The 27,747-nt window shown below is 40.7% G+C and overlaps 1 protein-coding gene across 2 annotated transcripts in view; it reads right to left on the reverse strand.

Moving 5' to 3' along the window:
* Positions 1-986: 986 nt before the first annotated feature.
* Positions 987-27,747, reverse strand: part of fbxl16 (F-box and leucine-rich repeat protein 16) — a 47,742-nt gene continuing 20,981 nt past the window's right edge. Inside the window, exons 1-7 of one of the 2 annotated variants that reach the window (XM_074657299.1) lie at positions 24,133-24,209; positions 18,234-18,948; positions 14,649-14,891; positions 12,840-13,105; positions 8,087-8,171; positions 5,726-5,789; positions 987-3,226 (exon numbers count right to left, since the gene is read on the reverse strand). In XM_074657299.1, coding sequence (XP_074513400.1) covers positions 3,078-3,226; positions 5,726-5,789; positions 8,087-8,171; positions 12,840-13,105; positions 14,649-14,891; positions 18,234-18,941 — 1,515 coding nt within the window. In that variant the 5' untranslated portion in view covers positions 18,942-18,948; positions 24,133-24,209 and the 3' untranslated portion in view covers positions 987-3,077. Of the gene's footprint in view, positions 3,227-5,725; positions 5,790-8,086; positions 8,172-12,839; positions 13,106-14,648; positions 14,892-18,233; positions 18,949-24,132; positions 24,210-27,747 lie in introns of those variants that run through there. The other variant, XM_074657300.1, reaches the window with a different exon arrangement.

Genomic DNA, 27,747 nt, shown 5'->3' on the forward strand with positions numbered 1-27,747 from the left:
GCCGTTACGGATGGCCTGTTTGATGAGCCACCGATCGTTATTGGCCAATATTTAGTAAAAACACACGATCGACATTAATGGTTTCTAGTCGCCGATCCCTGATAATGCTACAAGTTGAACAACAAATCTGTGTCAAAATCAGCGGGAGGAGCGCTAGTTAACGTTCCCGTTTTTGGTCCACTTTAAGATGACTGAGTTTGGGTCATTTAAAAAGGACTATATGAAAACACCCTAAGACAATGAGTTTATTTTGACAGAAACCATGATGTTTTTTTCTAACCTTAACCAAGTAGTTCTGTTGCCTAAACCTAACCAATCGTTTCACAACGTTAACCACGTGGCATTGTGCTTTTCTGCAAGCTTGATACAAAGCTGATATTAAACGTATTCATGAAACATATTTTTGGTTTGCAGAAGCTTACCATGCCGACATATATTCTGACGACTGGGTTGCTATTAACTCTGGATGGTCTGGTTTCCTCCCGACTCGCCCAACAGAAGGGGATTAAACACATTTTAAAGGTCCCATATCGTGCTCATTTTTAGGTTCATACTTGTGCTGTAATGTTCAAAAAACACTTTATTTTCCTCGTACTGTCTGTCTGAATATACCTGTATTTACCCTCTGTCTCAAACGCACCGTTTTAGTGCATTTCAAGGGAATTTCAATGGAATTGCGTTGCTAGGCAACAGTTTGGGTCCATGTTTACTTCCTGTCAGCTGATGTTATTTACATATACTGCAACAGGAAATAAACTGTGACACATTTAGAATGTTTACCTTTAAAACCATGAAATGGTCTAAATATTGTATAGTTGTGACATCACAAATGGACAGAAATTCTAACGGCTTGTTTCAAACGCACAATATCTGAATACGGGCCGTGTGTGTTTCTCCATATATTGAGCGTTTTGCTAGTTTAACAGTATTTATAAAGCATTTAAACCTGCTTTATAATATAAAAGAAATTAAAATCTATTTTTTTACAATATGGGACCTTTAAAGGCTACTGCAAAACGCTGTATACTAAAGAGAGAAATTCAACAAGACAAATGTTGTTACATCAAATATATCCCATCTGGCCAGTCAACAAATAAAATGTGAACAGGTTGAAATACTCGTGAACAATGGAAGCTTATTTTTTAAAGTATTTTGTGTTTTTGCTCACACTTACTTCCAAAGGGCTGGTTTGCCTTTAAAAGGCAATTTGCAGTTTTAAGTTTCATGTAAACTCACTTCTCAATTTGCATGTGATATTAGGAACATTATAAATGACATTTGTAAAATGTCAATTACGGTTCAAACATTTAGTGTAGGTAGACCAGCCATCGATCGTTCCCACTGACACCGACTAATTGATCTCAGCTAGGCTAAACATGATTTCAAAACATAAACATAAAAAAGGCCATTCATAAGTTTCTTTGACTCTGGGTTTGTAGGTAAAATTTGTAAAATTCCAACAAGCTAAATGATCTTTTAAAAACTGCCACATTACAAGGGGCCCTTAGCTCCTGTTCATTTCTGTCCCTGGCCTGTAGTGGACACTGTAGAACGGCTCTAATATTAAACACTGAAATCCAAGAGCCTCCCTTTTTACCTTTGAAGTAACCTGACCTTAGCCAAGGGGGTCACACAATGTGTTAGCAGCTTCAGAACCAACACTAAACATCATGGTTTTCTATCAGCATTTTAAATAAAAAAATGGAAAGAAGAAGAATCTCCCCCCCCCGAATTTGGATAAAACTATCTCTCCAACAGAAAGGTTGCTTGCAATACTCCCCTCCGCCAACTGAAGTTATTTATTAGTTTGTGAGTCTAGTAATATCAAGCCATCTCAGCCCCGAAGTCGCCTTGTTTTCTATTCATCATTTGAGAGAAAATAATTATTATATCGTCAGCAGAAACTCTCAAGCTTTTCCATTCGAATGACCGCTTGTTCGTGTTGCGACGCCTCGGCGACACTTTTCCCCTTTTAAAAACACAACATTCACAGTTTACGACAGCTTATCCTCCAGATCTGTAAATCAACTAATATGTGTACAAAAAATCAAGGAGAGGGGGGGAAAAAGTGAAACAATGAGCCAATCAAGTCCAACACAAAAAATGTAAACTGTTGTTTTTCAAATTTTTCTCCTTTTTTTTTTTGTATTTCTGATAAGACACAGAAATGGAAAAAAAGGTGGTGGTATCCCAAAAAGACAGGAACCTGTGAGTCCATGATGCACACTTCACACACAGAGGAAGGGAGAAAAAGAAAGAGAGAGAGAGAGAAGTTCCATCCCTGTCATTCACTTCCTGAACTGCATCTTTAGTTCTCTCTGATTCCTGTTTCTCCAGCTGGCATTATGGTGTCTCTCTCTAAACAAGAGAAACCTTTTGATACCTTCTAAGAAAAAAATAAAAATAATAACAACAGCAGATATATTACACAGAGTGATGGAAATAGAAATGTCAGTTCTCGTGGTCTTGAGGACTTAACATTTGTTTCACTTACCATATACAGTATGCGTGTGAGTGTGTTTACAGTGTATGAGCGCATGTGTGAGTTCCATCATATCAGCTCAAACACAAAAGTTCCCTTTTCCTAATTCCTCACGCTGCATCCGGATATGCGCATGTCACTCCCTTCAGTATCCATTCAGCTAAAAAAAAAAGGAAAAAAATCAAAGTCTTTAGAGAAGCTCTCCTCCCGTAAACAAAAAACTTTTTTGTCGATTCTGAAAAAGAAACTTGCTGTCAGACAAGACGTCACACCAAGCTCTTCACTCCAGCAATCTTCTTAAATGAAGCTCAAACGCCACGCCGTCATCCTCTGGGTCTGGCATGTACCATCATCTGCCTTCCTGCCTGCCTCTCTGTCCGCCGGTGGGTCAGTCTACTCAATGGGGTGTTGGAGGAAGACGGACGGGGTTGGGGACGGGATACGGGGGGACGGGGGATGAGGAAACGGTGTGGTACGGTAGGAGCAGTTCAGTCTCCTGGCTATAGCATTTGAGAAAAGAGTGAGGAAGAGTAAGGAGGAGGAAGGTAGAAGTATGGCGGTCGGTCGGTCGGTTCAGTGGGATGGGTCAGCGGTCTTACTCGATGACCATGCAGTGGGGCAGGTGCTGGGAGTAATATTTGAAGAGCTCGGCGGTGGCTCCGGGGCAATTGGTCAGCTCCAGCTCCTCCAGCTCCTGCAGCTGGATGAGGCCTGACAGACCGGTGGTGGTCAGCAGGGGGCAGCCTGGGGGGGGGGTCACAGCAGGAGTTGACAACATTCAGCTGTGTGCTGGGTATCCAGCCAAAAGGCTACAAACATACCAACATACATTTCTGAAAATCTGTAATACAAAAACATTATTGTCTAATGTGAGTAATCATCTGGGGATGTTTTATGGTGATACCTATCAGTTAAGATTGTCACAGTATTGTCCTGCAGTGTCTCACCTTTATTGAATAAAATAATGGCAGAAGTAATTAGTATACAAAGTGATAATGAAACAAATGTTGGTTGCACGATACAATATTAAGTTGATTCTTTGGACAACGATACGATATTTGCTGATATCACAAAGTCTGGCACAATACGATCTTGATTTGATTCAATTCAGGAGCCTGCGATCGATATGAGACAATATAAACTCAGAACAAAAAGTTTGGAAATGCAGTGAGATATCGGGATGAGATTCTGCAGCCAGTGGCGATTCCATATTTCCACATTCTGGGACCTAACTTCATCCTCCAAGATGACAACGCTCGCCCCCACAGAGCCAGGGTTATCACAGACTACCTCCACAATGTGGGAGTAGAGAGAATGGAACGGGATCAGCTTGTACGTGTTAGAGTGACCAACATAACCACGCTGGCTGACCTGTAACGAATCCTGGTTGAGGAATGGAACGCCATCCCACAGCAACGTGTGACCAGGTTGGTGACTAGCATGAGGAGGAGGTGCCAGGCTGTTGTGGCTGCGTATGGATCTTCAACCCGCTACTGAGGCTCCTGACGGTGTATTAAATGAATAAATATTCCAGAACAGAAACCTGAACACTGGATAAAACCAGGTTCAAAATTCTTGTTTTATCTTGTTGACATATTAGAGTCAAAGGTTTTTACAGAGGGGGTTTTGGATAAATTCGAAAATACTGTCAACAGCCATAAAAAAATCAATCTTCGCCATGTTGCTATGAGCAACGATTCAATATCATCGATGCAAAGTTAAACTATCGATACATATCATCATCTTTACAATACGCTTCTATTTTGAATCCCACATTATATTTCTTCTTTTTTTATTAAAGCAAATAGATTGTTTTTCATTTAAATATCTGGAAGAGCCCCGTAATGAAATAGTTAAATCCTATTTTAGTTGCTTTTTGCGAGTTTATATAAATATAACTGATATCGTCTCATATCGATCGCAGGCTCCTGAATTGAATCAAATCAAGATCGTATTGTGGCCGACTTTGTGATATCAGCAAACATCGTATCGTTGTCCAAAAAATCTATTTGATATTGTATCGTGATAAAGCATGTGATTTACACCCCTAGTTTTTAGGAATAATATGTTATATAAATCAGGCTATGAATGATATTATTATCAAACCCCTCAGCAGAAACCTTCAGAATATCGATAGGAATGAGACTGGAATGTTTGGTGGATGTAAGTGCTGCTGAAGCGGAGATTTCTGGCTCAGAGTCTGAAAATAAATGGGCTTTATGGATTGTAAAATTCACTCCATTTTGAACAGACTACAGGTGAACGAGGTAAAACATTTAATTACTATGAAACTTCCCCAGCTGATTACTGACATTAAGACAATTATTATGTTTGTATTACAAGTTGTCTAATATGTTATGTTTAAATATGCAACTGAGGCATTATCTAACGCTAGCGTTTGGTGAATTTAAGAGGAGTTTACAGACGCAAATAGACAAAATAGTGAAATAAACCCCTAAATACTGTGTGTATATTGGATGTTTTCTTTCCTCTAGTCTGAAAGAAGAGATAGCCCAAAATCTCAAAATTGACCAGGTCTATAAAATGTCCCATCACATCACATAACATCATCAAATGTGGTGTTTTGCCACACCAACAAAACCTAAAAACATTCAGTAGAAAAACCTTACCATTTATCAATTCATTGACTTTTATATAGATTATACTGTTGTTGATTTGCTAATTAATCAATCCACCGTGTATTTGCTTTCTATGAGCAAAGATAAAATAATTGCATTTCCTATTGGTGGCGTGATCGGTGGAGGAAAGGCCATCTGGTAAATGAAGTGATTTATCAAATTCCATCATTAGATGGTGAGATATCTTCTGTGCAAAGTTGACACAATTTTTAGGTCATGCTTTTGTCTTGACCAGATGTGCTCATCTAGGCCTTGTATTTCTATATTAGTGGCACTAGATGGCACAATAACGCTCCAGAACATAGCATATCATCCCAGGGAGAATGATTCACCTATGTTGAATTATATAAAGAGCACATTTATGGACCGGCCACAATGTTGCAAGATTTGTATGAACAAACAAACAAACAAAAAAAGCCACAAAATAAAATGTGCATAATAATGCACACTATATAGGTTTAGATTGCCGTTACCATCTTGCTTATTTACTCATTATCTAATGCATGCAAGAACAACAAAGGTTTCAATATTTTAAAGATGAATGTTATTATGTTTAAAACACGTCAGGTCGCACTTTAATGGTATAGGAAGTGATAAATCATACCTGCAAGAGACAGCAGGCGAAGACTCCTCATTCCAAACAAATGCTGCAGACCGAAATCTTGCACCTGCACGCACACACACACACACACACACACACACACACACACATACACACACACACACACACACACACACACGCACACGCACACACACACACACACACACACACACACACACACACACACACACACATGAGAAACCATAATCATTGTGACAAATGAAAGAGCAATTGTTTATATCGCTTTTATATCAATAAATCACTAATGTGTTAAAGTTGAGGCTATTTTCTGGCAGTTATCATCTTTAGTATGTATAGTATTATATAGTATATGCCGGCATGTTGTAAAATAATCCTGGATGTTAAACTGTGATGGATTATGAGACTGGATTTTCATACCATAGAGAAAAAAAGACAAACAAATGGCTGCCTGAACTTAAATCATTTTTGTCTTTAATAATTACATAATTGTGTAAACTACATAGCCTACATGTAATAATGGTCAGCAGAGATGTTAAGACTACATGATTTGCATTTAAAGACATGACATTTAACCCTAGTCCTAACACACTGGCATGGTCCTCTTTAAGCCATTTCAGAATTTGCATTTTATTTTGGTATTGCCCAGATGTTGCATCCTTTTGGCAGCAGGTGGCAGATTGGTCAACTGAACAAGCAATCCTTTTTACCTTTATCCCCTATGAATATTATTGGGGGTTTTCAAGATGATCAAAATACGTTTTACATACATTATTGAACACAAATTGTTGTGTTGTTTGTAAAGTTTAAATATCCGATTTCGAAACGCCTTCATTCCATTTTATTTATTTATTTCTCAAACATTGTCATTAGTAGGAAAGCGATAATTATGAAAGGTAGCGCAAAAAGCTCAAATTTGAATAAATGGCAGATCCTGACAATATCACAAACCCGGGATTCCGAGTTATGATTATTATATGACATCATGAAATAATATTATCTGACTTTTTATTTTATTTTCCTTCTGTTTAAATTGAACGGATGTAGAAGTGATTTGTTGTTGTATTACAATTATATATATATATGTATGTACAGTATGTGTGTATATGTATGTATTGCATTATATTGTGTGTATACTGTATGTATTGTATGTCTGTTGTAAATTGTGTAGCTATTTTTAGGGATGTCACAAGAACTGATACTTCGGTACCAAGTCAACGCCAAAATTCTGAAAACATGACAGTACTTGTTTTTCTACAGGTACCGCAGGGATCGGGGCTCGCGAGTAATATCGCCCCGTCGTCCCGGAGACAATAGAAAATGTGTTTGGGATGCAGTAAATGCAGTAGCTAATGTTAGCTAACATCAACAAGCTCTCGTTCTGCTGATTTCAACACAGGATGTGCCATGCGTTCAGGCTCTACTCAGTAAAAATTAGTGTAGGTAAAGTCTAACGTTATCATGATGTGTTCAAATGTAATATTAAAAAATAATAATACGTTTAATAAGAAGTTTTGGCGAGAAATAATGAGGGGGATTATGATCCATTTAACCAGAATGCAAACAGTAATAAAGGAGTGGATGTTGAAGTAGCCTACTAATGGGATTTATTGTTTTACTTAACTTTTTTTTACCATTGTATCGAATCGATACTAATAGGAATCGTGGAATTTGCTAAATGTTTTTATTTGTTTTGAATTTTAATATTTAAGACTAAAAAAAAGCTCATAAATACAGAGAGAAGATAACACAAGTTAAAACCAAATATTCATCTACATCTACATTTTTATAAGATTGTAAGATAATAAGATAAAAAGATTGTTATGAAAAATATAATGTACCTGGTGTAAAGCGTTTTTTAATTATTTTTTTTAAATGCAGAATCCTCACTAACAACCCTCCAGAGACTGCAGTGTTTATTGTAATCCAGAATATGAGAGTTGGATGGAACCAGCCACAATACTGACTATGTTTCTATTCTTTCCTTACTACAAGTTGGAATACAAATATAAAGTCTGTGATGAAGGATGTGCTACAGGAAAGGTCATGAGGTCATGAAACTCAACAAGTTTCATCCTGTCAGTAGCATGAATATACTCAGCACACTCCATGGCAATCTGCTCGTTGGATATTTGTACTTCCTGCTAGTAATTTCTCAGATACTCTTCATGTACACTGATAAAGTTGTTTTTCACAGCCTGGAATCGTGGTTGCTAAATGATAAATAGTGGAACATCTGTTCATCTAAAATGGGAATTTCACAAATGGTTACAAACTCTTCTCATGCTTTCTTACTTCTTCGTGTGTGTGTGTGTGTGTGTGTGTGTGTGTGTGTGTGTGTGTGTGTGTGTGTGTGTGTGTGTGTGTGTGTGTGTGTTGTGTTACCTGACAGCACCAGCGCAGATAGAGGCTCCTTAATGACGACATGGTGGACAAGTAGCCCAACCCAGTGTCTGTGATCCGCACACACCTAAAAGTAGACACAAGACACAGCAATACACCTGAATAAGCCATGACCGCCAGGATATTATGTATTCGGTTGTGTGTGCATCTCTGTGTCTGTCTGTCCACAGCTAATCTCTCAAACCGCTGGACCCATCAGCCTAATTTATTTTTTTGTGCTCATTTATGACTGTTTGCTCAAGGACCTCTCGTAGTTGCGATGATTCACACTTTTTGAAAAACATATTTCCATGCCTGTTTTATACAGTCATCCAATGCTGACTCCTCACTACTCTTAACTGAGCGGTAGGGGCCGCAAGTGATCAACAACTGACTACAACAGAGCTAGGTAGGAGGAGAGCTAGTTAGCTGTTAGCAGCCAGCGGACAGCAGAGTCCAATGGTGTGTTTGGCCAACAGCTAACGTAACTAAACACACAGCAGGACTGACAGTTTCTGTTCAGCGGAAGCGTGAAACAGTCAACATGAGGCGCTACACAGTGAACTGCATTTTTGAGCTGCACAGACAGCTGCATAGATTAAAATGAGAGCGTATCTGTTGTGTGAGAGTGAAAAATGTGATGATGATACGCTTACGGTCCAGACGGGGGGACAACTGTGGTTTGTATTCATTCAACCAAACATCACAGCAGTGGTCGTCGCAGACACACCTGGTGGAGATCTGCACTCCACCGAGTGCACTTTTCTAGTTGACTGATGCAACGAGAAACACTGGCGGAAACGAAGCACGAACACACTCTCACTATTAATAGACTGCCATTTGCATAGTTGCTAATATACTGTATATGCCAATATCAATATAATGTACACTCAGTGGCCAATTTTATTATCTACTGCATACCTGTACACCTTCTCACATAGCAGCAACTCAATGGATGAAAGTGATTTTTAATATATATATAAACAAAATTGACTTGACTTGACAAGGGGTGGTTTAAATGACACTAAGTGATTCAAGGGATCTATGTGATCATAGAATAGCCTAATTAGGAGGGTGCTATATCACCTGTGCGTGGCGTGGGTGGATGCAGACGCTCCGTATATTTTCTTGCTTTTTGGACCTTTTTTTTTTACATCGCAAGATTCATGAGGATCCAAGATTTTTTTTATTTTTATGCTGTATATTATCTAAACAAATGATCCGTTTGCATCCCAAACACTTGTCGGTCAATGTTCAGGTTCTGAATCTACAACTATAGAATTTTAAGCCCTGATAAGCAACAGAAAAACTGACTTGTATTAATTTATATCATAACGTATATTGATATCGACTGATGTGGAAAATATATTGTAATAAAATGTTAATTGCACCTTTGGGATATGATGGAACAGGAGATTCAGAGCATCACTGTTTGTAATTCCAGCACTTCTGGGGGGAAATGGGGGGTCCTACCCAGAACTAGAGAGGCGTACCTAATAAAGTGGCCATTGTATGATAAGCCAAGATCAGCATGTATCAGCCTATTGATATATTGTGGGACTCTTATGATGTGCATCAATGTTGATGTCATTATTACCATCTGTGTCTCCACTACGTCAAAATGCTGCAATGATATTTCAATAAATATTTGCTGCTGTTTGTACCAACACAAATAAATCAACTGCTTTTGGAAAGAAAGGATATTTAAAAAAACACGTGTCAACAGCATTTGGATATAACTTCTTCAGTTCAATTTGTCCCTGCATTTCCACCCTGCAGCCTGGTTGCTAAAGAAGGCAACATTTGCGACTAGAATTGATGAGCAAGTCCACTGTTTTAAACTGAGCTCAGCAGAAGTGCCATCTTCACCATTACGGAGCTCCGCTACCTCGGAACACACCTCGCACTGTGATTTATTTCCAACCACTTCCCATCTGCAGCACCACAATGTGTGCTATCATTACAAGTCTCTGTATGGACTCTGCTAGTATAGTGTTGTCCTCTGTGTATCTAATGTACATTTTAAGCATGAGTTAGTCACTACGGTAAATCAAGGTCGTGCAAGCCATTAGTCATTGCATTTCTCACACATACCAGTGTATACACTCTACTTTCAAACACATACATACACACTGTATTCTATATATAGAACTCTTATATACACTCAGTGGCCACATACACCGTTCTCACTCCCAACTCGTCAAACCGATGCTTGGTCAGCGCCCCTTGGCGTCTGATGCAGACGCACCGAGGCACCTTTTAGCGTCTGTATGAGACGCACCGGGCTTTCAACTCACTCCGATGTAAACCCATCCGCGTCATTATTAGACGTCAGAGCAACTGACGTAGTATAAAGACCGAGAAAGTCTGCGCGTAGAGCGGGTGGGACAGGAGGTTGGATGGGTCAAACAAACAGAGGACTTTCACCCATGAGACAACTGCCTGTGTCCCGTGTTTAACCAAGTCACACACCAGTTACTTAACAAATTTACTTTTTAAACCCAAGCCACAATCTCTTCCTAAAGCCTAACCAAGTACTTTTGTTGTCTAAACCTAATTGTTTGTCCCTTCCATTGGGGGCAGAATCCAGTCCAACACCATCGCTAACTGACCTCAATGCTAAAACATATCATTTAACTAGAAGTGCACTCGGAGAGCGCACATCTCCGCCAAGGCAGGTTTCATGTATGTCGCTGCCCCCCCACCCTCCGCCGTTCAGCTTGCGTCATCATCCACATGTGTTTTTGTTTATGTTGAGATGAGTTGTACGTCACCCACCCCGCTGCGTCATGAACGCGTCATCAGTTACACTACGCATGTCTTAAAGCCTGTGGTGTTAATGCGTAGGCTGAGCGAAGTTATTAGAAAAAATTCCCGAAGTCGGACCATACTCTAATGGATCTAATCTAATGGCACCAATCTAATGGATTGTTCATTGTACCACACCCCACCCCTCCAAAAAATTGCATTCAAATCCAACGCAAACTTTTGGAGTTATTGTCCAAACGGACAAACAAACAAACCAACAAACCAACAAACAAACCAACGCCGGTGAAAACATAACCTCCTTCCTAGGCCTTCGGCCTTGGCGGAAGTAAATAACACTTCTATGACCAGTGGCATAAATGTCGATGGTGCAACCGGTGCGGCGCACAGAAGCTGTCAGGGTCCGCGCTGAATCTGTTAGATGCACTTCAGTGACGTCATGTAAACAAACCAGGTGCTGTAGGCTACCTATCAGCTGTGTGCTCGAGATCAATCTGGAGACGTAACATCTTCCTTTGATTGTTCTTTTTAAACAGAAAACACACGTTCAATAGTGTGATATTTACTGGAAATGACACACAATATATCCGACAGCAAGTAGGAAACTCTCAGCTCCCTGGTGATCTCCCTCCAGCCAGCTGACACCTTATTTAGGTTTTTGTAGAGAAATGAGGAGCTATTGTTTCATTTCAACTTCACCAATCAGCCGCTCCTCGTCCATTGAGGCCATTTCAAGGGGAGTACTGTTTTTTTTTTTGTTATGATGGAGTGGGATCAGGGATTTAAATCTATAGCACTGTCATTGTTACGTCTCATATGTTGGAAAGTGCGCACCTACTGTAGTCTGTGTCTGTGAGGACATTGGGCGGCTGAGTACAGGGCAGGCTGTTAAATAACGTTTCTAAATTTGGCGCTCCGGCTGCTGTCCGTGGTGCTGATCTAAGGCTGGTTTGCAGTATGGGAGTTGCATGGTGAGCCTCTCCATGGTGGCATAGCAACTGTCTGCTTTGCAATTGTCTGGCGTGGTTGTGTATGTACAGTACGTGTGTGTGTGTGTGTGTACACGAGCGTGCGTTTGTGTTTGGGGCGAGGGCCCAAGAAAACAAAAATTGCACCAGGGCCGATCACAATTATGTTACGCTGCTGTCTATGACACTGTCAACAACAAATGAACATTATAGGCATCGTAAAAGTCGACGTAATGGCAGAGGAGTTGTATTGAGTTATATTAGGCTGTATGGGTTTTTCCTTAACCGGAAAGTCTATCTCAAACTAGTGCAGGGGTCAGCCACATGCGTCTCTTTAAACCCTCTCCAGTGGCTCCCTGCGGATTTTTAAAAATGGAAATGAATAACTGTTTTTGTTTACATTTTCATTTTTATTAATCATTGTTGTTGGTCTATGGTACGACGGTACGACGGAGTATTAGGGCCACATTGAGGAAAAAAAAAAAAATATGAGATTTTGAGAATAAAGTCATAAATTTACGAGAAAAAAAAGTCATAATATTATAAAATAGTAATTTACGTGTTATTTTCTTTTTTTCTTGTAAAGTTATGACTTTATTCTCATAATATTACAACTTTTTTTTCTCGTAAAGTTATGACTTTATTCTGGAAATCTCAGATTTTTTGTCCCTCAATGTGGCCCTGATGCATTAGACTTATATACTATATTCTTAGACTATAAGCTGTGTTACATTCATCACAATGCTCAAATGTTTTGCGGCTCCAGACAGATTTCTTTTTTTGCCTAAAATGGCTCTTTTGATAGTAAAGGTTGCTGACCCCTGAACTAGGGCATACATTCCCTCTGCTTATTCAACTTATGTTACACTAAAATGTGTAAATATAATGTGTATATATGTGTAAATATGTCACAGTAATTGTTGACTTGAGTACAGTTTTTGGTTCCTCTACCCACCTCTGCACATATCAGGCTCTATCTGATTTTCACAGGGATGAAAACACAGGACCACAAACACACTGACCTGTCCAACACCAGTTCTTCCAGTTTGTGCAGGTCACAGGCAATGTACTCCAGGGCCATGTCAGTGATCCGAGGGCACCAAGACAAGTCGAGGCTGCGGAGCTTACGCAGGTTCTCGGCAACAAGCTCCACGCCATCGTCGGTGATCTTGGAGCAGCCGGAGAGGCTGAGGGCCGTCAGGTTGGGAAGGCTGTGCACCATGTTGACCACACCGTGATTGGTGATCTCCCAGCAGGAGTGAAGCCGCAGAGTGTGGGTGGTGTAGCCCTGTGGGTGGAAGGCAATTTTAGTTTATTTGATTATGTAAGTGAAGGTCTTTTTAAAGGACCAGCGTGTAGGATCTGACGGTATCTAGCGGTGAGGTTGCAGATTGCAACCAACTGAAGCCTCTCCCGTGTGCCAAGCGTGTAGAAAGAACTACGGTGCGAAAAAGGTGAATGGCCCTCATAGAGTAGCGTAGGTCATTTGGAGCAGAGTCAGTGCGTAGAGTGTGAGTGTATGTGAGAAGTGAGTGGTGAAGCAAGAGAGAGAGAGAGAGAGGCGGCGGCGAAGCGAGCGAGTAACAATATTGACTCCTAACTTTGAATCTGCTGCACTTGTGGCACCATCCATTTTTAAAAAACAGCCACCAGTTTTTCAAAATAAATCAGTTCAAAACTTTTCCTGGATACCAAGATCAGAAACCTTCCACCATATGCATTTTAATTTAACTTGGCCCCTGACAAGTTTAATTTAATTTCTCTCTTGAATCAAACTGAACATCACCAGATGGTCTTCCTCACATTATCACTAAGATTGTAACACATATTAGGCCTATATTAAATATTTAAAGGACCCATATCGTGCTCATTTTCAGGTTCATACTTGTATTTTGTGTTTCTAATAGAACATGTTTACATGCTGTAATGTTCAAAAAACACTTTATTTTCCTCGTACTGTCTGCCTGAACATACCTGTATTCACCCTATGTCTGAAACGTTCCGTTTTAGTGCATTTCAATGGAATTGCAACGGAACTGCGTTGCTAGGCAACAGTTTGGGTTCATGTTTACTTCCTGTAAACTGATGTTATTTACATACACCGCAACAGGAAATAAACTGGAACACATTTAGAATGTTTACGTTTAAAACCGTGTAATGGTCTAAATATTTATATTTGTGACATCACAAATGGACAGAAATCCTAACGGCTTGTTTCAAACGCGCAATTTCTGAATACGGGCTGTGTGTATTTCTCCGTATATTGAGCGTTTTGATAGTTTAACAGTATTTATATCGCACTTAAACCTGCTTTATAATGTAAAAGACCTGAAAATCTCACTTTTTACAATATGGGACCTTTAATGGAGTTAATTGTTTATGGAAGTAATTCTATAAAAGTTTTTTTTTTTTAATTCAAAGTTTTTTTCTAAACTAAAACTAAAAATTCTGTAGAGCTGAGGGGAACTGATGAAAATTCTCTGTGAGATTGATACTATGACTGTACCTTATCATGTTGTTAATATAAAGATATTGACTAGGGCAGCTTTAATTAATAAGAAAATAGTCTACAAGTTAGTTTGTTTTGTTTTCAACCAAACCAGTACATCGCTCAACGTCAGCTGGGATCGGCACCAGGCCCCTGGGACCCTCTAAATGATAAGTGGGTATAGCTAATGGATGGATGCTTATTAATGGATACCAACTTTATGGAAAGGAAAATATATTGTGTGTCAACTGAAAAACAGTATACTTGAGATACACAGTGAAAATGAACGTGTGTGAATGTGAACAGTAAAGTGCCTAGCTGGTTTCTCTTGTGAACACGCTACCTGCTTGGCTGTGAAGTAGGCCATGGCTGTGTCGGTGACGTGGTAGGCCTGCAGGCTCAACTCCGATAGGTTGGGCAGGAGCTGTGAGATAGCAGCGATGGCGTCATCCGCCACGTTGATGCAGTCACTGACGCTGAGGGAAGTTAGCCGGGCGTTCAGACTGGACCATAGGCCGGCCTCTGTGAAGTCGTTGCAGCCTGACAGTTCGAGGTGCATCAGGCCTTGCATTTGCTCCAACATGACCTGCAACATAAAGGCCCCCAGTTTGACTCACTTATGTAGCTGTTGAGGTGTGGTTACAGACAGATAACGAGTAGATAGACAGTACCCGACTAATCACAAAACATGAGAGGACCACCCAAATCAACGTAATACAAAGGTTGCACTTGCGCAGCATTATTCTTAAACTACAGTCTTTTATAATGATATTTGATCAAATACAAGAACCCCAGTTAAAGTTAGTGTCAACAGTTGTACAGTGTTCTAATCAGCATGTAATGAGTCTGCATATCTGTGTGTCTTAACAACACAGATAAAACCCAAAGCTAGTAATCACACTTGAAAAAAATCTATATTTTTTATAGATATATTTTTAATTTTAATTTTATGTTTTATATTATATTATATTATATTATATTATATTATAATATCATATTATTATTATATTGTATCATATTTGTATTATTGTTATTATTTTATAAAATATATTATTTTTAATATCATATATATATTGTTTTTATTCTTATAGATATATTTTTTATAGATATATCATATAGATATATCATATCATGCTCATTTCCTGGTTGATACTTGTATTTGGGGTTTCTACTAGAACATTTTACATGTTTTAATGCTTAAAAAGCACATTATTTTTCTCATCCTGTTTGAATAAACCTGTATTCATCCTCTGTTTTAGCGCCTATCTCTTTCACTTGGCTTGAAGTTTGACACACATGTCCAGCTGCATGTGCTCTAACAAAAGCCTCAAGAACCACTGAAGTCCACCTGACTAGATTTTTCACCATTTTCAATTTTTTGAAAAACACATTTTTAACATCTCTTCCTAAACCGTCAAATCGCTAACAAATTTTCTGTGGATCATTATTGGACCAAGATCATCAAAAGATATCAAAAGCTTGTTGATATATCATTGTGTTTTGACAAACTTGACCAATGCATTTCAAAAGGACGTGGGCCAATTATCACAAAATCTGCAGGATATGTCCACAAGAGTACCTGAAACATACCCTGGAACTTTTATTTAAGTGAACCACTAGGGGCACTACAAATCAGATTATACATCAGAAATTTTTGGCTTTATAATGCCACCAGTTCCAAACATGCGCATTGGCATGGCGCAAATTTGGCCATAAATCAATGACATTTTATCCAAACGCCACCAAACTTGATGGATATTTTTAATTAAGCTGTTGAAACATGTCCCCAAAATGCCAAGAAATATGAGTGGCATGACTTTGAGTGTGCAATTACTGAAAGGCTGCATACATTGTAATGATGAAACAAGTGTGTGATTGGTCTCACTATTTCTTTCTCACTGCTGCTCGCAGCTTTGATTTTGGCAATTCAGCTGCTTCCTGCTGTTGAGTGAAAAAAGGCTTGAAATTGTGACTGCTGCTTGCGGGCTGTAATTCCTTCTATTTTCATAATCTATGTTTTTATTCTGTCATTTATCATGTCGCCACATTCCACTCATTCACACCAAAGAAACAGTCAATTACTTTGCTGGCTTGGACCTGTTTGTCTCAAATGACAAACAAATGACTCTGTGAAGAAAAGTGGCATTATGGCATTTGCAAAAAGAACATTTTGAAATAAAAACTGCTGGAAGTGCAAATAAAAATCAATCCACAGCTCCAATAAACTGTTTTTGTGAAAATAAGCTGGATGAAATAACACTTAATAATACAGAGCTGAGTTTGAATTAGTCCACAATACCTTTTACATTACACACTTTGGGTCTCCATACTCTCAGAGCATGGACAATTATTCTACAATATTGTGCTGTCAAACAAAAACCTACATTTTCTTTGCATTTGATTCTTACTTTACTTTCTTTCCTTTTTTTCAAATAAAATTCTCCCGTTTAAGGTGCAACAAAATGGTAATGCACAATTCAGAACCCTGCAACAGGAAAGTCCATATATAGATCATGCAGCCAACAATTTCAGCTTTCTCCATGGCAACCATCCACTCATCCCAGAATAGCAGCCTAGCCTAGCAGGTATGAAGACCCATCTGAGAAACATTAGTATGCCTCTTTAGCTCCTAGCAATGAAATATGACAGCATAAAAGCAGAGATTAAATAGGAGTAAAGGAAAAATCATGGTGTTTTGCCACTGCTGTCTAACATGCTCTGTTACCATAACACAAACAATAGGTACGTATGCTGGCTACATATTGATTTACTGTATATACAGACTGCAAACCAAAACCAACACTAAAAGGTATAGCTGGTTTAACCCTCTTGTGTTCTCTGGGAAATGCCTTCAGCTTTCATCCCACTCATGATGGCACTGGACTGGAGTAGCATAAACATTGAGGGGGGGTGATATTGCCATTACATTTTTTGTTATCAATTTCTAGCTAGTTAATGAAACTCGACATTTCATGCACACATTTCAAATTAAAAGCCGAAGAAGAAAGAGGACGTGTCAGGGATGGCGTGTCAGTTTCTGCTCGCTACATGAATAGTGTCTTTTCAAAATATACTTCCGTGTTCAAGGGAAATGTACAGTTTCTGCTCGTCTCCATGCATACAGTCTCTTTTCAAAATAAAGTTCCAACACAGGTTTTCTTAGTTTTCAGGTCTACTTGGTTAGGTTTAGGAAAAGATTGTGGTTTGGGTTCAAATAAGTACATTTCTTTTGTAAAGTAACTATGTTTGTTACGTAATTGGCCTTAGTTAAGTACGGAAGTTATGTAACAAAACTAAGGTAAAATAAGTTGACTTGGTTTCACATGGGACAAAACAGCGGCCTCTTGGGTAAAAGTCCTGTGTTTTTTTTACCCATCTGGCCTCCACTGCCTCCCGACTGCAGACTTTCTTGCTCTTTATATTACGCCAGTTGCCCTGAGCATGGAATAATGATGTGGATGGGTTTACATTGGTGTAAGTTGAAAGCCTCAGTGCGTTGGAATCAGACGCTGGGGTGGCGGTATTTGATGAGTGGAGAGTGAGAATGAGTTGGAAAGAGAATGGAAATAATGAATAAATGAAAACAGTATTTGTATTAATAAGAGAAACTCAGAGCAGCAGAGTTGTGAGTATGACATGAAGACGTTGTACTGATAGAAGTGTGCCGTGGAAATGGAAATTATAACATTTTCAAGGGAACGCAGGAAGGATGTCTCTTTCCACCAATAACCATAACCTATTATTGGCTGCTCACATCTGCTGTTGACCAGTGCCACTACTTTGTTGCCTCAATTGCTGCTGAGACTGCAGGTTGAGAGCTGGAATGCTTTAATCTCCCAGGCAGTCTGAACTACCTGCCATGTAAAACTTAAAATCATCTCTGAGATCAGCGAAAATATCTGTCTTTTCCACACACATCCTCACTCACCTCCAAGCCGGCATCTGTGATGGTGGACCTCTTGAGGCTGACTGAGCGAACACCTTTCTTGGACAGTGGGTAGTTGTCGATGAACTCACAAATGTCCAGGTCTGAGACGCCCACTAGGCAGAAAGACTGGAAGCCACGCAGGGCGAAGGCCTGCAGACTTACAAACTCCTTCTCCCCATTGGGCAGTAGGGTATATAGCTCCTTGGCATGCAAGATGGGCGTTACGCCCTCCCAGAACTTGGGCTGGTACAGCACCTTGCGCCATGTCTTGCATACTTGCGCCAGAACACACTTTTCAGTTGTGGTGAAGTACCAGAGCAATCGGTTGAGCAGCTTTTCATCCAGGACGAGCTGGCGCTCCAGCAGCAGGGGTTTGGGTAGAGTGAGAGGGGGAAGCTGACGAAGGGACGGCTTCAAGCCCACCAGAGGCTTTCCGGGCTCCATGTCAGAGCCCAAGAGAGAGGCTGCTGAGTTGGGCATTCCAGAGCCGTCCAGGTGGTGGTGGTGGTGGTAGGGAAGGGAGGACACTGGAGGAGGCAGGATGGAGGGTACCGAAGAGGACTGGCACAGACGGTTCTTGGCAGCAGGTGTCCCCTTGGTGATACTTGCACTGCCCAGACCGTTGGGCTGGCTGGGGGGCAACTTCACCATACCGTTGCGAGTCACGCAGGGAGACTTCAGCTCGCTGGGGGTGGACATGTTCAACATTGGGAACCTGGTGAAAGAGAAAAGAGTGCAACAGTGTGCTGTTAAACACTTTGGAACTATAAGACTAATAATATACAAGAAGACATTTAGCTTCCAAACAATGGTGTAGTTGAACAACGAGTATACAATCCCTCCATGTTTCATTGAAATCCGATGAAATATCACCTGAAGTATGTGTAAGTAGTAAGTCAAATGACAGTACGGCTGTACTGTGTAGAGTTCTGTCATTTTATTGTTTGCTCAGTATGGTTTTAGTCAGGGGTTCTCAACCTTTTGTAACTTGAGGCCCACTTTTGATTGTTAAAACATTTCCGAGGACCACCTTCCCAAATAAATGACAAACTTGGCTATGAAAATGTGTTATGCTACTGTCAGCTGTAACGACACAAATAAATATTCAGCTTACCCTCACCCATCACAGCCTGCCATTATGAATCCAAACTATTCAGGGTCATATTTCCTCACCATATGCTTTGAGCTTTTACTGCTGCAGAGTTGTCTCAAACATCACTTTTTCATTTCAGAAACTGCTCCACTTTCTGTCAAATGGGAGACTCTTGGGCACCCATAGAAGCCCTTTTCAAGGGACCCCTTTGAAAATGGCCATGCCAGTTTTTCCTTGCCAAAATTTGGCGTAACATTTGAGAGTTGTCTGGCGCTCTTCACAACAAGCTAGCATGACATGGTTAGGGCCAATGGATTCCTTAGGATTTTTAGTTTCATATGATACCAGTATCTTCCCTCTAGCTTCAGTACTGAGCCAAATACAACCTCTGAAAGACAGAATAGAGGCTGTCAGATTTTTGAAAGGTTAATCTAACCATTTGCAGTACCTCCGCGGTCCAAAAGATTGGCGCTCTGAGGCCCACCAGTGGTCCCCGGCCCAGTGGTTGACAATAGCTGGTTTTAGTGAAGTTAAAGACAAACACAGTGTGCTAATAGACACTCTAACAAACTGCACCTTAGTTTTTGGAGTGGGTGGCCAAGACAATTGAGGATCATTTCATGCACATTTCTCCCAAACTTCAGAACGATAGCATACCTATGGAGTTTTTGGGATTTCTACAAGGATTTCTAAAGAGTTTTTTGGGTTGTACCCATGCCGGGCCAAACAGCATGTTTTTGAATTCCAGGCTTTCCCAAAAAATTGATTAGCAGAACTGGAACAACCCGCCCCCCCGCCCCTTCTCTGCATGTGTGTCCCAGCTCACACCACATATCAGGATATCGACTGTACTGTGGTAGAACTGATGAAATTAGTGGAACAGGAATTGACGCTATCTTTATGGAGCTGCTGATGTTGAATTCAAGTCCAGCCGGTGAATGTCAGTCTTCGGACTGAGCCGACATACTGAACATACAGATAGAACAACAGTTATTCTGGAGGACTGGTTTGAGACGTTTCTATGGATGATTCAAATGTTTTACCGGCCGTGACAGCTTGTGGCTGGTATTGATTTCACTTCGTGTGGCTGTGTGTTGTGTGTCATCATGGCAAAATGTGGTGCAGGAGACACCTACTGTATCGGGACCACCGAAGAGTTATTGAGTACTTTGCCAGATGTTTGTCTGTCTGTCATGGCGACGGCGTCACAACTGTGCAAGATGCAGTCAAGATACTTTGTGTGTAGTTGATATTAAAATGAAAGGCCGAGTTCTGTGGTCTGAGCGTGGGGGGCCAAAGTAGTGGGATAGGAAGTGGGGAAGGGGCCACTGACACCTGCCTCGACCCAATTTGGCTCCGTGGCAGCTGGTGTGATCCCATCGCAAGATGATTTCTAATTTATTTTTACTTTCTTTTTTTATCTATTTATTTTATTTATAATTTTTTCATGTGGATTCATGTTGACTAAAACTGCTGTCCAACTTAAAGGAGCACTATTTTATGGCACTATTTTATCGTACTGTGAATCAAATAGTGTCATAAATTCAATGCATTTTGCATCATTGACTCCCTTCACACCTGGGATTAAAATGTGTCTCGTATCCTGATTGTATCTAGATATGATGGTAAATGGACTGCATTTAAACAGTATAGCTTTATTTTATACCTTTCTAGTCTTTCGACCACTCAAAGCGCTTTACACTACATGTCAGCATTCACACACACATTCATACACTGATGGCAGAGGCTGACATGCCACGTGCCAACCTGCCCATCAGGATCTAATCTGAATACTCATTCAATTTGGGGTTCAGTATTTTGCTCAAGGACACTTCGACATGTGGACTGCAGGAGCCGGGGATCGAACCGCCGACCTTACGATTGGTGGGCAACCTGCTCTACCTTTTGAGCCACAGCCGTATGATTTAACCTTAAAGGTCCCATATTGTAAAAAGTGAGATTTTCATTCTTTTATATCATAAAGCAGGTTAAAGTGATATACAAATACTTTGAAAGTATCAAAACACTCAATCCATGGAGAAATACACACAGCCCGTATTCAGAAACTGAGCGTTTGAAACAAGCCGTTAGGATTTCTGTCCATTTGTGATGTTACAAATCTACAATATTTAGACCATTTCACAGTTTTAAACGTAAACACTCTAAATGTGTCCCAGTTTATTTCCTGTTGCAGTGGATGTGAATGACATCAGCTGACAGGAAGTAAACATGGACCCAAGCTGTTTCCTAGCAACGCAATTCCGTTACCATTCCGTTGAAATGTTTTTTTGAACATTACAGCATGTAAACATGTTCTAGTGGAAACCCAAAATACAAGTATGAACCTGAAAATGAGCACGATATGTCCCCTTTAATACATTTACACCTGGTATTAATATTTGTCTCTAGTGTCCACTTTGAGATCCAATTAAGATTTGATCGCTCTGTCCAGCTCAAACAAGCGAACGTCACATCCTGTTCTCGTTTGCGCGATTACGTATTTCCACCCACGTAGTTGTTGCGTATGGATTAAAAATACGAATGCATTTCCACTTGCGTTTGGATTGTCCTATCGGATCACAATCGATCTTCGATGCATTTTGGGTGCATTTACACTTGTAGCCTACTTTCTTATCCGATTCCAATATGATCACCAAAAACTTATTTTAATACAAGTGTAAAGGGCTGGTGTAAACGGCTGCACGGTGGTGCAGTGGTTAACACTGTCGCCTCACAGCAAGAGGGTTGCTTGGGGTCCTTCTGTGTGGAGTTTGCATGTTCTCACAGTGTTAGTGTGGGTTTTCTCCGGGTTCTCAGGTTCCTCCCCCCCCCTCCACAACCCTGAACAGGATAAGCTGTTACAGATAATGGATGGATGGAAGGATGTAAAGGGGGCATTTGTGACGAAGTATCTTGTTGTGTCCGATTTTTAATTCACCAATTACTTCTCTATAAACTGTCTACCAATTTGATTAAATCATTTGAACTCAACGTCCTCTCTATCCAGGACTTTTGATCACATTTCATTGAGTTTGCTCAGTTGTCAGAGGCAAGGATTGCCATCTTCCCCCATATACTGCTGCCACCTGTTATTACATCACTGACGTTTCATACTTAGGTCACATGATGACAATTATACCAGCTCCATGACAATTGAGCAAACTCCATCCAATGATGTAGGCTGCAAGATGAAGCTGAAAGGCCCATAAAAAACATTGTAAGTGGACCGTGAGTTGAGATTATTACTACTAACTATTACTGTAACTAATTATTCCAAGGTAGGTAGTAGTAGGAGAGATTGGAGCAAATACGATTAAAAAAAGTTATTTTTATAAAACGGTTGCTATATCGTGACAGTAGTACATGGAACAGGTAACCTGAAAAAAAATCCTGTGCCTCTGTGTCCTCCGGTGCTCCTAACGGCATCTGCAAGATTTCACAGACCGGAGGAAAACAAGCAGTAAGAGCTGATCTGAGGTCTGCTGTCCAGCTGCTGTCTATGAGAGCCGAATGTCAATCACTCGCAAACTCTGACCAAACGGCCAAACTAGGCAGCGCTGATCAAATATAAATCAACATTATGTTACGTTAATGCCTATTTCTCTCCTCAGATGTTTTCAGAATCATCTTGTAGTGCACGGTTTAGCTGGAAAATGAGAAAGTTTGTGACGCCGCCGCCATTGTGAAATCTTGTGAAGGAACGGCAAGAGCATAGCCAATAGGAACATTATCTCAATGAAATGACCTGTGATTGGTCAAAAGATTTTCTAAAGCCTGAAAACAGAGCTATGAGGAGGGGCAGAAGTCTAGTTTTCTCTCAGAACACTTGAATTACAATATGCTGAAAGTTTATTATGACATTTTTGCCAAGTGATGCCAAAAATATACTGCCTACTGCCACTTTAACAGTGAATTTTTCACTCTTGTGTGTGTGTGTCTTAATTTTCCAGAAAATGTACTATATCAAGACTACATAAGGATCTATCTGTATAGCCCCTCCACTATTTCATCTATTTTGTCTGAACATTGATTGAAAAAAGTATTATAATAATATAAAAAAGAGAAAAGCATTTTTTTTCATGGAAGTATTTGCTGTATGACTGGAAACCAGTTTGCAGTCAGCCGAGTCAAAATGTTGCAACTATCATCAGCATGCCGTTTGAATAGGTGGCTTCTCTTTTGTTGCTTGCATTCAACAGAGCTGGACGTTGTATCCGAGTGAAAAACATATTATAGTGTAAATGAATGCTGTGGCCCGTGGCCTCATCGAGTCTGTTCTCTGTGATCTCACTGTATCAGCAGCAGGAGGACAGCTCACAGGCTCAAACCGCTCGGTTATGTAACATGCTGACTACAGGGCTTCACACAAAACAGCATCTCTTTGTCCCACTCTCCTGATACGACCAGCTGCACTATCAACACCTGCTACATCCACACATGCATCTACATAATAACGTATGTGCATACTGTCTATACGTTATCGAGAGCACTTTTTCAATACGGCCGCATCTGGTAGCATTTTACGTTTTATCACTTTCGAGTATTTGTTGTCGGCCCCTTAGCAGATTGGAGACTGGCTCTGCCTCCGCTGTAGCATCGCCGAGGTTCATCCATTACATAATACAACAATGTTGTCAACCAGACTGGCTACAGCAAGCACTGTGAAACGTTTAAAAAAAAAAAACAGACATCTTTCAGAGCAACGTCGGGCTACCCCTCAGGGAAACAGATGAAGAAAATATTCACTCAGATGTCACAAAATATACTGATTAATTACACAGCTACAGCAAAAAAATCTATATTTACCATTCCTCCGTCTGTTATGTCATGTGGCAGTGGTGTCAGGCAGGGAGGTAGGAATACTCCGCTGCCTGTGATCCACCACAAGCAACAATAACACGACATCCGGCTCTTCACAATAAAACCCTTATCGCCCACAAATCTAGCCTGACTCCATTGTAAAACAAACATAACATTTTTCACATTAATGTTGAATTTGATTTAGCTGAAAAGATGCTACTATAATTAGAATTGCACTCGTAGAGACCTCCGCCAAGGTGCGTGACTTTAAAAACAGATCACAGCTCACAGCTGGCGGTACCGTGAGGTGGTCAGCTTGTTATTAACACGGTGTGTTTCCGTGTAACGTATCGGCGGATGCCTCTCTCATTCAGCAGCCTTGTTGTGTCTTTATAACGTTACACTACGTTGTCTCTCATCACGTCATCTACCGCTTTGTTCTTTCTCACCGCGGACGACCAGCAGCTCCCGCACACACATCCACACACGTATCTCTTTGCTCTCTGAAGGAGGAAGAAGGTGGGGTCACGCGTCATCAATGCGTCATCAGCTACACTGCGCATGTGTTATACCCTGTGGTCTTAATGCTCAGGCTGATCGGGATTCTTAAAGAAATTCCTGATTCCAGATCAGGATCCGGATCGCCACCAAAATCTAATAGATTGTTCATTGTGCCACACTCCACCCCTCCAAAACATTTCATTCAAATCCATCGCAAACTTTTGGAGTAATCCTGCTAACAGACAAACAAACAAACCAACGCCGGTGAAAACATCAACATCTCCTTACTCTAGCAAGTTTACGCCAACTAACTTGATTTATTTCCTTCTGTTTTGTAATGTAAAGACAGTTATGATGAAGGCTTTAATGTGTCTTCTGGCGTGTGTCTCAAATGAGTCCCTGTTCAGACCTGGCATTGACATGCGTCCTGAGTGATCCGAACACAAGTGGACAGCTTTAAGTACGTCTGTTCACACCTGGCATTAGAATGCATCTCCACATGCGTCCTGAGTGGACACTTGTGATCCGATCTCACTCACAATTAATAAATCATTCATGTTTATTTCTGATTCATGACCTGAACAACAGTGCTGAGGGCTGCATGGTGGTGCAGTGGTTAGCACTGTCGCCTCACAGCAAGACGGTCGCATCGGGGTCCTTCTGTGTGGAGTTTGAATGTTGTCCCTGTGTTCCTCCCACAGTCCAAAGACATGCAGGTTCATTGTTTACTCTAAATTTTGTCAGACGACGTTGTGACCATGAAATAATGATTTGGTCGGCAGGCTGTTTCTCGCTCCGTACCAGATGTTAGCTGTGGTGCAGTTTTGTTGTGAGAGTGAAGAAGAAGAGATTTAGCTGTTTTCATGTTGTGCTGGTTCTAGTAACACCACCTGGAAACACTACGTAGACACAAGTTATTTTCACACAAAAACAGTGCATACTTGCCAACCCTCCCCATTTTCCCGGTTTCCTCCTGCGGTCACAATTCTCCCGTAGTTCTCCCGATTTATTTCACACTTTTCTTTCCCTTTTGTTATCGCAACCTGTTTCCGGCACTGTGCAGCGTCTATAAGCTGCACAGTTTCCGCCTGGACGGCAACAGAGCTACACCAAATGTAGTTTCCCGGTGGAAGAGAGCTGTCCATGCTCGCAAAAAAAAAGTGCAGTTTCAGTTCATGTTTGAGCTGCGCTCAGCGCACATCACAGCGTGCAGCACCCAAAGTTGGGCTTTGCTTACCACAATATCACTCTATATTTCAGCTGCTTGGCAGTAATGTTAGCTGACCAGACGAAGGTCTCTCCATGAATCAGTGCTGATCCTAGTGTTGGCTTTTCCTTATTCAGCCTTCCGACCGCGGTCGGAGGGAACAGGGGAGACACTGGAGTTTTGGTCGGAGACGATAACGTTTCTCTATGCGGAGCCTCGTCACTTCACAAGACACGGGAAACCTCTGTTGGTCTGGAGGAGCTGCAGCAGTTATTTCTGCACAAACGTCCACTGTACATTCACTAGATATTCTCAGAGCTACGACGTATTCTGCAGTGTGGAGTGAGCACGCATGCACGTCTAGAGGTGGAGCGAGCTTTATGAAGGCAAGCAGACAGAGGAGCAGAGGAGCAGAGTACAGCAGAGACTCCGGCCCTGGAGACCAAAGCTACACGGCCAAAACTGTTTAACAGACGGGCTTCATTAGATAGAACTTTGCGGTTTTGATGCTTCCGTGTAGTTTGTGTTGGAGTGTTGTCTGAACAGCGTAGGCACATGCGAGCGCGCGTGGGACACCAATCCGGGTGATTTATACGTGTAAGAAGTTACAAACAGTCCCTTTAAAGGTAAAATTAAAAGTTTAACATGAAAATGATGTTGCAGTGTACTTATTATTTTGTTATTTTCAGTCTTTTAAAGTCATCCGAAAGCAGGAAAAAAGGGAGAACCCCCACACCCCCCACTTTATGTTTGAAATCCTTCCTAGTTTTAAGGTCTCAAGATTGGCAGGTATGAAACAGTGTTAGAACAACTTAACTATACGATGCACTTTAGATGTAATCTTATGGGGCCCAGGGTAAATGTCAGCTGTGGGCCCCTGAACAGACCCCGCCACCCTACATTAGTTTGTTATAGGGAATTTGATTTAATGCAAATCAATTAAAAGTAGACAGTGCACCTCTTCAACACATGGCCTCAGAATTAGGTAATAATGCAGGAAAGGTGCTTAAATTCAGATTGTGCTTTAGTGGTGCATATTACGATATGATGCGATGAGATGAGATGCGATGCGATACGATACGATACGATACGATACGATACGATACGATACGATACGATACGATACGATACGATGCGGTACACTTCATTGTCCCCTTGGGGAAATCTGTCTTGGACTCAGTGCAGCACACCATCAGCTGCCTCCACAGCAGCATCAATATATAGAAACATTAAAAACATTAAAAACAAACAACAATCCACATGTAAACAGAGAAACACATGACAATGTAAACCACAAACAACATACAGTATATTGCAATATTGCACATTACCCATATTGCACAAGATGTATATAAAACAGGATAAATAAGAGATAAAAAAAAATAAGAATAAGAACACCATGATGTTATTGCACAACCCTACAGCCTCAAGAAACATTATTTAAAATTCTACAATTTTGATCGAAGTGGGCACAAACAAGTTTTTAAAACGGTTCAGTTTGCATACCAAACCTATGTACAATGTATCAAACAAAACCACAACGTAACTGATAAGCAGTTAACCTGGGGCCTTTGGGGACCCCTGATAGTTTGGGGCCACAGGGCAGTGCTGGCGACCGCTGAAACAACTCAGTGTTCATGATGTATAATGATGAGGTAAAGATCTGTGCCTTCCGTTACACAGAACAGAACTAAAGAGTTAAACTTGTTAGTACTGGTTCATTTCTGAGAAAAATAACAATGATGATCATGTGAAAAAAACAAGTCAAACCTATTCTGCTTGACCCTTCACGACCGAATGACCGACGAGAATCCTTCTTAACACTTAATGCAGTTCTTCCACTGGAGCTCAGTCATTGTGATGTGTGATCCTGCTTTGTATCTCTGCATTAATAATGAGATGGTGAGATAACA

The sequence above is a fragment of the Sebastes fasciatus genome, chromosome 13 (assembly GCF_043250625.1).
Source record: "Sebastes fasciatus isolate fSebFas1 chromosome 13, fSebFas1.pri, whole genome shotgun sequence".
Lineage (NCBI taxonomy): Eukaryota > Metazoa > Chordata > Actinopteri > Perciformes > Sebastidae > Sebastes > Sebastes fasciatus.